The sequence below is a fragment of the Pungitius pungitius genome, chromosome 13, assembly GCF_949316345.1.
Source record: "Pungitius pungitius chromosome 13, fPunPun2.1, whole genome shotgun sequence".
Lineage (NCBI taxonomy): Eukaryota > Metazoa > Chordata > Actinopteri > Perciformes > Gasterosteidae > Pungitius > Pungitius pungitius.
The window spans coordinates 4726087-4738074 of NC_084912.1; the positions used below are offsets into that span (position 1 = coordinate 4726087).

At 44.1% G+C, this 11988-nt stretch overlaps 2 protein-coding genes across 2 annotated transcripts; both read left to right on the forward strand.

Moving 5' to 3' along the window:
- Positions 1–134: 134 nt before the first annotated feature.
- Positions 135–8023, forward strand: ifngr1l (interferon gamma receptor 1-like). Its single transcript, XM_037465821.2, has 7 exons — positions 135–372; positions 3258–3378; positions 3731–3912; positions 4318–4499; positions 4729–4891; positions 5567–5682; positions 6129–8023. Exons 1-7 carry the CDS (start codon positions 300–302, stop codon positions 6501–6503), a joined length of 1212 nt encoding a protein of 403 aa, XP_037321718.2. The 5' UTR covers positions 135–299; the 3' UTR covers positions 6504–8023.
- A 1483-nt stretch (positions 8024–9506) lies between these two features.
- On the forward strand, positions 9507–11833 carry il22ra2 (interleukin 22 receptor, alpha 2). Its single transcript, XM_037465985.2, has 6 exons — positions 9507–9612; positions 10108–10243; positions 10355–10536; positions 10640–10782; positions 10957–11115; positions 11231–11833. Exons 1-5 carry the CDS (start codon positions 9555–9557, stop codon positions 11104–11106), a joined length of 669 nt encoding a protein of 222 aa, XP_037321882.2. The 5' UTR covers positions 9507–9554; the 3' UTR covers positions 11107–11115; positions 11231–11833.
- Positions 11834–11988: the final 155 nt, after the last annotated feature.

The window sequence follows — 11988 nt, forward strand, 5'->3', positions numbered from 1 at the left end:
TATCACATGCATTTCTCTCTTTTATTTGTGTTGTTAAATCATCTTGACGCCACTTTATTTATTAAATCAACCTACCGCAAAACGTGTAATATTTGGTAGGAAGAAGCTCATATTTCCGAGGTTTGGGAAAGGCCGCAGGAACGAGGGAGAGGGAACGTAGTATGCGCTTTATGCCTGAGTCGAGAGTTTGGGAGTCGCCCGTTGTGGTTTTATTGGGAGCTTCCCAATGAGCCGAGAGATTAGTTAGTGCCCCGGGTCTTACTTTGGAGTGACAACGAGCGTTGTGTCGCCAGTTGAGGATGGATTTGACCACATTTCGTGCCGCTTTCCTCCTCCTCCTCCTCGCCTGGTTACGGTATTCGGTAGCTGACGGTAAGTTACGTTTGGCTAGCGTTAGCTAGGTTAGCTTGACGTTACTAGCTCATACTGTACATGTAGTAACGTTTACGTGAAGTTATCCATTCCTCTAGCAGCCGGGAACACGGTTCTGTGTCAGCAGGACATTTGTATGGTTAAAGTAAAATATTTGATTCGGCCATATAATTTTGCTCAATATTTTACTCGCGCAATGGTGGGGGGGCAGACGTTGATAACTGTAGTGACGTCACTGAGAAGTGGAGCTGGGGGACAGAGATCCATGTACCCTTTGTTTACTTCTACTATGCCACTCGATCGTAAATCAACCGTAAAACATCATTGTCTTCTCCTACATGGGCCGATAGCTTGAACAAAACCTCCTGGTGAGGTTTGCAGAGTTGCTGCACTTCTTTTAGTGTCTATTTCCTCTTTTCCTGTTCAGTATTAGCCAAGCCACTTTGTTTGTGCAATGTATTTCTGCAACTGCGGTCTGGAAAGTATCATATGAAGTAATCAAACCCTGCAGAAGCCACTCCAAATGTAAATAACTGGATGAATACGTGCTGTAGTGAATGTTAACTTATTAGAAGTTCTTCATTTGCCCTGTTAAGTCCCAAAGAAAAGTTGAAATAAAGGGTGGGTGAAAAACAGACCCTGGATAAAGTTCACACTAATAAATAATGTTCTATTGAAGTGTACCAGTGAGCGTGTACAGTGCAGGATTCGAAACCGAGGCCACTTAGATTTAGAAGACTTGCATAGACTTAGCAAGACGTTTATTCAATACAACTTGAAGTCTGCAGATTCACTTCACATCACCTCACTCCTCTCTGAGCAGATGTTGTGCACAGGCCAGTGTACTTGAATAATAGTCTCTTTTCTGCCCTGGCTCTGAAATGGCGGAACAAGCTCTCTGAGGACATCTTCCGCTAAAGACACACCTCTTCAGACTACACCTAGACTAAACACACTAACAAATTGTAGCACTTAAATTGTACTTATAATAGCTCTTATCTATTAAAAGTTGTAAATCTGCTTATTTAATGAAATTGCACTTTGTAGTTTCTTGTTCGTTGGATTTGTCTCCATATGGTTGAAATGCACTTATTGTAAGTCGCTTTGGATAAAAGTGTCAGCTAAATGACATGTAATGTAATGTAGTCATTGATATGGGGGCGGGGGGGGCACATTCATAACCCTTTCTGAATCTGCATTGTCATCATTTAAAGTGGCGTCCAGCAGACGTCGAGACATCGATCCTCTGCAGCCTGAGGGCACTTTACACACTTAATGCTTATCTTTTATGAACAGTGGTCAAATGGCACCGCTATAATATGTAGGACAGCACAACTACAATGTAATAAAGTTTGCAACACAGAGACAGAAGCAACATGGTGTAGATAAGTTATTAAGTGGCAAGGTGCGCACCCTCTAATGTGATGCTAGAGGAAGCACTCGTTCATATAAATGAGGATATGCGATGTACATTTCACAACAACAAATGTCCCAACAATTATGAAGCATGAATAAAAACGAGGACATATGCAAGTTATTATTAAGTATCAATATCATGGGGTTATAAAGCCGTCTTGTACTTGTATATTTCTGCACACAATCATTTAATTTCATGATTGTTTCACTTCATGGTTGGACTTCCTCTGTCCCCAGGGACCTCTTTTTTTTTATTATTATCGGGTAGCATCCTCTATTTCCTGCTTCTCAAAGAGGTTTTGCTTTGCTTGCAGAAATCCTCTCACAAGGTCACTCTTATGTGCATTCTTGTTAACTCGCCTACATTTGTGTAATATTCTGTGCAGTTTGCAAAGGGGTGTGTGTACGTGCAGTAAATCATATCAGGAAATGTTTTACCTCCGTATTAATAATTTGTTTCTCAGACTGGACTCAACAGGTCAAATGTATCCTTCAAAACGACACGTTTTAACAAACTGTTGAACTGTAAGCGAGTAAAACCCAGAGACGGTGCGGTGTGGCCTGTGTGGGTCTCGAGCTTCCTTGTGGTGACCTCCTCCAGCGACCGACGTGACGCGTGCGGTTAACGCTTCTTTGACAGTACGGGTGCCTTCCTCTGTGATTTCTTTCTCACGCCATCTGTGTCTGAGGCGCCGCGTCAGCGCGTTGTCACGTGCAGACAAGCACACAAGAGGATCTGAAAGTGAAATTTACATTATTCATTGTTCATGCTAAGCGGTGGCTCAAAAAGGGTTTTTTCGAAGGTGTGTTCAGCAAACTTTAAACGCCAGTGTCAATCTCCACCAATTAATAATCCAAAACGTTACTATTTTTTAAATCAACCTTTGCGTCTCTCTTTTTCTTCCTGAATATTATATTATATGGTGCACACCCTCTTGACATTTTATCCAAACTGTTTATGTTGACAGAGACGTTGTTGGAGTGCGTGTGTGCGTGTGTGCGTGTGTGTGTGTGTGTGTGTGTGTGTGTGTGTGTGTGTGTGTGTGTGTGTGTGTGTGTGTGTGTGTGTGTGTGTGTGTAAGAACAGGAACTGTGCTTGCCCACGAGCACGGCTGCTTCCTGGAAGTGAGATGAATGCCGAGGCTTGTGTAAACATGCCCCGGATAGAAATCAAACTGGATTCCAGAGTCCGTTAGTAGATGAAATCCGTGGCATTGATGTGAGGGTTTCTTAACGGGTGGGGGGTGGGGGGGGGGGAGCTGTCTGTTGTGTCTGCTGTTGTCATTCTGAAGAACTAAGTGTGCGCTGTTGAGATCTTCCTCCACGTCAGAAGAGGCCGTTTGCACGCAGCGCCCTCTAGTGGGAAGACCAGAGCGAGCCATGTTACTTTCCCTTTGGCCGTCTCTGAAGTTCAACTTGGCTTCTGAATGACTTGCCATATCTGACGTTGTGCGTCTGTGTTTCCACAGTGGCGCCGCCGACCAACGTGACCCTGCACTGCCACAACATGAAGAACGTTCTGAAGTGGAGCTACGAGGACCCACCCCCGCCAGGGCTCAGATTCAGAGTCAACATCTACTCACAGATGAAGTTAGTGGTTTTCTGTGCACACATGACCTGCCATAAATGTGCTTTCCCGTGAGATGTCTAAGATCATCTGTGCTTTAACCTGACAAACCAACAGTGTATTCATTTTATTGTGCTAGAGTGAGCGCTGCTCCTCACTGAGTCCGCCGAGTAGCACACAAATGTCCAAGTCGGGGTATATCCTCAGTTATTACTAAATCCTACACACTTCAAAATGTGGATTATTGTAAAGTTACCAACAGTTTACATGTACTGAAGACTGATACATATTTAAGATGTGTCTGAAACTTGAGAGGTGCTTTTGGTCTTTCTGTTATTTGCTCATTATTTCCTCGTGTTCTGTTCTTCTCCCCAGTGCTCCAGCTGAGAAGTGGGTGGAGCCACCGGCTCAACATCTAGACGTGTCATTTCTCAACGATTCAGAGGACGATTACCTTGTTGACGTAAACGCTGTGATTGGACAGAACGAGTCGGCTTGTGCTCCTCCCGATGCAATCATTTTCAGTTATTTCCAGAACTCTCTCGCAATGCAGAAATGTGAGTATTGATGTAACTCAAAACCAAAAAATCAGGGAATTACGCTTATTCTAAATCATTGTTTGGAAACAATTACCGAAATGTTAGTAGAGTTTAATTATTCTCATTATATTATATACATAATATAATTTTTGTAATAAATTAACCCTCTGACATTCCAAAAAAGAGGAGCTATAAAAATAATTAGCAAATTAATACATTCATGATTTTGTTTATGAATAAATAGTTATATATGCAAATTTACTTAAACAACATAAAACAATTAATAAATACATCATTTGAAAATACATGAATTCATAAAAAATCCTAAAATGTATTTAGGAATCTTTTAGAAAATGGTTTAGTTTGATTTTTTTTTTACCTTTAACCCAGTTAAGGTCACCTTTAACCCAGTTTTGTTTCCAGGTAATGTGGACTTCCCATCAGTCAACGTCACCGCCCAAGACAACGGCTCCCTCCTGTTCCGCTTCGCTCATCCCTGGCTGCTGTACTTCCAGAAGCCGCCACGCAAACCGAGGGAAAAAACACGGAAGAATAGAAGCGCAGCGCTCCCTCTTTTTAAATACGGCGTTCAGATCGTCAACCAGGTGAGACTGAGAGGAATCTTCTCCACCTTCCAAAGTCTGCTTCCTCCTGTAATGATTACTAGTCAAACAATGACTGGTGGTTTAGCAGAAAATGTGTTGATTTCGTTTCATTATCTGGGGATAATAATCTATTCATTATGTATTAATGTAATGTGTTTTTAGGGTTCCAAGGGTCGTGCTCCCATGATGCATCGCACACATTTAACCTTCTGTCTGGTTGTTTGTGCAGGAGACGGAACACCATTTCTCCTGTCAGGAGAGCGTGTGTGAGCAGAAGCTGCTGCTGAACGCTGCACAGAAGGATCTCTGCCTGAAGATGCACGGAGAGCTGCAGAAAATATCTGTTCAAGCCACGCAGGCGTACTGCGCCCTGCGGCAGGAAACACTGAGCTGTTGAGTAACACTTCTTGCTTTTCTCTCTTTTTTTTCCCCCTGACTTGTTTGTTTTGTGCGTGCGAGTTGAACAAGTTGAACTGAATCCGTTTCGTGGATCACAGGTCACGTGACCTCACAAAAGACGCTTTCGGCACCCACTGACGAACAATTTTGCCCCAATGACTATTTATAAAATGATGAAGTGGGGACATTTTTTGACCAACATGGATTTAATAGTTTAAATATTTAGGTTTTATTCCCAGTTAAGATTGAACACAACTGCCAAGCTTTGATCTTTGAGTCCAGTCCATACAAAAGGTGATGTTTTGAGGTGTTTATCTTCCCATTTATCTTAATTTTTTTATGCAGAATTTAATATTAGAAAACACTGCTCATAAGGATGTAAATCATTCACTGCCTCTGAATTCAGGAGAAACTGGGGAATGTGCATGTACATCGATTTGCAATGGTCACTGGATGAGGACAACTTTTTCACTGCCGGAAGGCGCCAACACTTTGTTTCCCCCCTCTTTGGCTTACAGATAAAACCATTGTGCGATTATCAGCAGGATCTCCACCTGTAAACCACGAGTATCCGCTCGCCCTCCTTTGAGAGTCTGTGTCAGAGCTTCTACTGGTCTCTTTTGTGCGAGTTTGTTATTGTTTATTGTTTATTTTTTTCCCCAATCTAGATTTCCTCCCCATCTGCGTCTGCGGCGCCGGCCTGGCCGTGTTATCGCTCGGATTGGTCGTCCTCATGCTGTACCGAAAAGGGACCGCTGCAAATATCGCTGTACCAAATTTTCTGGTACGTTCATCCGCCCAACTCTGGTTTCACTGTTTAAATGGGAAGTGTTTGGTTTGAATAAAACTCAAGGAACAGGTTTTGAAGATCTCACCCCTTTGAGGCCCTAAATCATTTTCAATGTTCTGCAATAACCAAAATTCACCGTCCAGCTGTGTGTGTATTTAGTCATTTTCATCTGTGCTGCTAATGTTCCATTTGTTGCATAAGAGTACACGTTGAGACCTGCAACACAAAGCTGTCTCCTTCCATCCACATGTGATCGCGTTAGCAGGCACTTACTTGGGTGCATTTCACTGGTGATGTGCCACCCTGTGTTGAAATGTAGGAACTGCATGTCCCCGTGGACCCGGTGTTTCCCTCAAGATAAACAAAAGCAACAAAAGCCTGCATTGCAGCTCCAACCAAACCCTCCTCTAAGAACCCCTCTCTTTGTCTTTTCCATGAAGATACACCCCAACAAACCGCCCAAGGCGACGCACGCGATGCCTAAAGAAGCGTTCAATGTGCCTCAGGTGGGGCCCGGCTCGCCCACACCTCTACTGCAAGCAGAGGAGGAGGAGGACCCGACGCCCCTCGGCCCCCGCTTCACGGAGCCCGAGTTCCGTCTGCCCCTCGGCGTGTCGGAGCGGGACGAAGGGCTGATGGGTGACGTGGGGGGGGGCTTGGATGGAGAATCCGGGTACATGGCGGGCAGAGACCTGGACGAGGAGGACGAGAAGTTCGAGGCGCCGTACTCCGGCAGCAGCTACGCTGGTTATGAGCAGCGGCCGGTGCTGGATAATTTGTCCCCAGGGGAACTGACTGAGGGTTACCGTGGCTGACCCTCAGTCGGTACCGGGGGGGGGGGGGCTCACAGCACGGTGCGCCGCATCGAATGCTCGACATTAGGTCGAATAAGACCAAACAGCGACTTGATTACAATGCGAAGTGAACGCGGATCAAGAGACTTCTCCCTTCTTGTTGCACCTTACGTTACATTAAATGTCATTTAGCTGACGCTTTTATCCAAAGCCACTTCCAATAAGTGCATTTCCACCATAGATACAAACTCAAATGAACAAGTAACAAGAAAGTACAATTTTCATCAAATAAGCAGTTTCAAAACATGTTGTAGAAAAGTGCCATTATAAGTACATTTAACGTCAGTTACATTTATCTCTCCATTCGCAGCCTGTGGAAGTTTTCTTATGTACTGGATCCAAAATATTTCCAAATCAGACCAATCTGAGAGTAATGATGTGCATGTATTGTTTGTTTTAATAGGCTTTTTGGGTTTAATGCTGTGATCAATCCTGCTGGTGTCCCAAAGATGACGCCAGTGTCCATTTATTACTTCTGTATTTTAAACTGCCCCCCCCCCCCTCACATTAGCTGTATCATGTGCAGAGTCTTCCTCAGTGACTTAAAGGGACTTATCTGATTTGGTTTCTTACCACGGATGAACCATGTTTATCATGCGTGTGATATGTGATCCACACACGGGCTTTAACCCACGTGTGGATCTACAAACACTGAGCATTTTCTTTTTTGCTTACTCGCACTTGGGACTTGTGTTCCTCAATAGATTAGTTTTTCCATTTGGCCTTCAGCATCTTAAAGTCAGAGTGAACTGGATCTTGCGTTTGTTCTTTTGTATCTTTCCTGACTTGAATAGACTGCTCAAAAAAAAGTCATTGTGTGTGTCAGCAAGTGCAGAGAGGTGGAGATCTGTGGAGGGTCGTTGGCCTCCTGCTGGTGGATGGGAGGAACGAGGTGTGTGTGTGTGTGTGTGTGTGTGGGGGGGGGGGGGGGGGTTTACCGTGCAGCCCGAAAACTCGCCTGAATGAAGTCAATGTGTTCGAATGTGGGAAGAAATACATTTTAGACATGTGACGCAGGGGGACAAAGAGATGAAAAGTGTATTTTATGTGTCGTGCAGCCTTTCAATCCATGTAAGAAGCTTTAGTTTTTTTTTTCTAAAAACAGCACACGATGTGTCACACTTACTGTTGTGCCTCTTTCCCGGGTTTTAGTGGATTTTTATTTTTGAGCCACTTAATGTTTTGTATGTAACCTTTTTGTGTTTAGTTACAGAGTGGATGTGCTGAAACATGCACAGTGAGTCTGGCTGAGGTGAACCCAGGAAACATGAGAAATGCTTTCCTTTTACTTACTACTCATTTGCATAATCAACCTGCTCATTAAACTCAAGCTCTTAATTGTCTAATAGCTACCGAGCAGTTCCTTTGTCGGGCAATTGTCCATCATTTTTTTTCCTTTTCTTTCTGAAACCGCTATTTATTTGTCTTCTGTCCTTTTTGTTGTATCGTACCTTTTAATAAAGATCCCAGTTTTTATCAGAGCTTTTCTGCTTGTATCCTGTTGTAATGATGGAAACTACGTACACATACTCTTGTTTTTTTGTTTTTTTTTAAACCATAGTTACAAACCCTTTTTGGATCAGCTGTCAAATGCATGATCACAAACCTGAAAACCAGTTTTGTTTTTCTGAGCTGATGAAAAGAGACGGAAACGCTACAGACGACATTAAACTGGCCAGCAGCGTATAACGGAGGAAACTAATGAGTGAACAGAATAAGTCCTTCAGTGGCTGATAATACTCATGTGTCCTTTTTACTCAACTGAAGGATCTGAGCACTTCCTCCACGCCGTTGTACGCAAACCTCAGACGACTCTTTCTCTCTCGGAAGCTTCGCCGAAAACGTTCATTGAAAGACAAACTGTTCACGGAGGGAAGTTGCTGTTTCGGTTCAGTGAATCTGCCGAAACGTCACGACATTTCAGCAACGCGTCGTTCCTTCTTCTGAAGTCTGATAAGGGCGACCTGTTGTGTGTCTGCGTGTGTGTGTGTGTGTGTGTGTGTGTTAGGGATGTTTCCTTCCTCTTTGCTGGCAGTGTGTGGGAGTAGGGAGACCTCTTTTGTTCCAGTAACTTTCTGCTGTGTATCCTCATACACCATGTTTGGTATCTGGTTTGCACGTGAAAGGGTGTGTGCAGTTCAACTTCTCTACGGGTGTAATGTTTATTTATAGAATACGTACACACCTGGACACATGCATGACCACTTCAAGGAAACATAACAGACCTTTTCTGAATCTCTCTCTCTTTTCGCCTCGAATCATGTAGATACATAACAAACGTAGGGAACCTGGTCCATCGATTGCTGACTCAGCTGGTTTATTGCATTACTTTGTGTTTTCTTAATCCAATGGTCATTTCTAATATTTGAAAAGGATTATGTTGACTGTTGACTAACAGTATATAAGTGTTCACAACCGTGTGAATACATCGTTTCTCGGGTCGGAGTCCAGCTGGAAGGAGATGTACAGAATATCACATTTGCACGGTCATGATTTATTTGGCGGTTTTTTTTCAGAACAACAATTATACAATCTCTGACCGCTTCTGTAGATATTTATATACCTGTTTCATATATATGGATGTGGAACCACGAAGTGCAAAAAAAAAAAGAAGTAGATAAGGTGGCTCTGTGCTCAATGAGAATCGTCATGAAACACGTTTCCAGTAAACTCTCATATCAAGAATTCATTAATGGGAATCATTCATTCAATAATAAAACGAGTTGAGCCGACGGCCTTTTGAGTTTATTTATATACATTTGAGTGGAAGAGGGATGAATACGTTTTCTTCTGTTTGAAGTGAAAAATGAGAACATTCATGCCTACTTCTACATTATTTCCAATTAAAGAGATTAAAGTACTTCTGTGTGGAAACGTTCCACGTGGCCTCTGGGTCACATGCCGTAAACGGCCCGCGATGGCATTTAAAAACAGGAAGTTGGCGTTTCTTAAATGAAAGGTGGCCCGCGTCCTCTGCAGCATCAGTCCAGTGACTTCGGACCCGTCGGCGCCATGACGGACCTTCTGCTCCGAGTCGTGCTGCTGGGAAACCTGGGCGTCACAGCTCAAGGTAACGGATCGTTATTTGTTTCCTACTGATTTGATGATGGTGTTTTAAAAAAATAAATAGTTTTAAACACTTTTAACTTCACAGGTTTTAAGTTGTATTGGTCTCTATTATAACACTATTTATTGTAAGCTACGAATAATACTTTGCTATTTATAAATATAACAGAGCAATGTGAGAAGCCACAGAACAGGGCTTGACGTACTGTCAGGGTTCTTATGGTTCAGAAGTGACCTCATGATGGGCCATGAGTGCATGAGGCTCCATGCTGCCATGTATATATATATATATGTATATATATATACTGTATATATACATATACATATCGACTCCTATATACTGCTGCTTCTACTTAATTCCAAATGTTGGTTTTTCTTCTTAACTTAAGAATTGCTCTCTAATAACTTCTGTTGTTCTTCTACTAAACAACTAATCAATCAATGAAGAAAAAGAAAAGAAAATGAAAATAACGAATTGATGGTTTTATCTCGGCATCAGTAACTTCTTCAGCTCCCCCGATGCTCGCTCCCGTCTCCAAGGTGAGGTTTGACTCTGTGGACTACAGGAACGTTGTGCACTGGACTCCACCCACCACCAACAGCAGCTCCCTGCAGTACCACGTCCAGTGGAAGATGTGAGCCGTGACGCACACACACACACACACACACACACACACACACACACACACACACACACACACACACACACACAGAGCGGAGAGTTAAATGCGCTCTCTGCTCCTCAGTTACGGCGAGCCACAGTGGTTGGACGCGCCCGGCTGTCAGCGCATCCAGAGGACCCATTGCGACCTCAGCGCCGTGACCTCTGACCCCAGAGAGTGGTACTACGCCAGAGTGCACGCCTCCTCGCGGCCCTCGGGCCAGTCGGCCTGGGCCCTCTCCCCGAGGTTCAGCCCGCGCTGGGACAGTGAGTGTTCACCCTCCTCTTCCTCCCTCCCCCCCCGTCTTCCTCCTCCTGTCGTCGTCACACTGAATCCTCGTGTTACCGCCCCCCCCCCCCCCCCCCGCAGCCCAGATCAGCCCCCCGGTCCTGAGGCTGAACGTCAACGAGCGAGGGATCGTGGTCCGCGTGAAGCCCCCCAGGCAGACGGTTCGCAAGAGGCACCGAGGTCTGCTCTACGAGATCTACCTCACACACCCCGGGGGGCAGGAGGTACACACTCACACACACACACACACACAACTAACGGGTAGCAAACCAATAAAGATAATGAAATGTGTGCACACTGTTTAAACACTATCACTATTATGCTTACAAAGAGGAAGCAGAAGAGTTAAAAGCAGAAGAGCAAGAGCTGCGTCACGCCGACCTTCTCTCCTCCTGCAGGAGGTGTTCCTCATGGACTGCTGCTCCAGCAAGCTGCCTCTGAAGAGGCTGAGGCACAACGCCACGTACTGCCTGCAGGGGCAGACCGTGATCCCCCTGCAGGCCAAGAGCAGCGCCCGGGGCGCCGTCAAGTGCGTCACCACGCTGTGACAAGCACAGGTACGGAGACACACACACACACACACACACCTGTGGCACTGTTGTCAGGTTTGTGGAGCTGTGGTGATGGAAGTCCTTTTGATTTGTGCCTTTCATTCATTCATCTTGGCTGCAGACACGCGAGACAACGCTGGACGTTTCATCCGTCAGTTCAGCTTCAATCGCCCTTCGCTACCTCGACAGCAGCAGCCATAAACCACCTCGCCGAATGCAAGTGCTGCACTTTATTTTGAAAAGCATCAAGGCCCTGATGACCTGTCACTTTCAGCGTCCTGGTCAGTTGACACTGCATCGCTTCACATTTATTTAGGTTTAGTTAAATTGTTATTGTTGCTAATCTTAACTCAAGGTCCACTGTGCAGCTTTTTCCCCTCAGTGAATTCCCTGATGATGATGATGATAACATGGTGTCAAGTGGAACCTGAGTTTTGTATATATGTACTTTTTTTGGTTGATTTCATGGAGCTCAGCTCATTTTTCACTACAAACACACTACAAGCACAATGAAGTAGAGCAGTTTGTGTTGACTGACTACAGAAAAGCACAAATCATTATTTTTTTCATTTGATTCGCACATTTAACAATTTTCTGTTCTCCGTCTCATTTAAATGGAAAACATTAACAATTTGCTGAGTGACCTCAAACTATTTGTACTTTTTTGTCCGCACTCCAACACGGAGATGGAATTGTGTATTTGTGTATCATGTCAAAAATAAAAGCCACAATATCACTGTATTCTGTCAGAATTTCTTTACATACTGTGCTATATTTTGTTAAAAGGATTAAAAGCAGTTGTAACAACTAAGACTTTGTGACTTTTTGCAACCTGCTAAACTATCATTTTTAGTTACTTTTTGTACCATGGATTTTTTA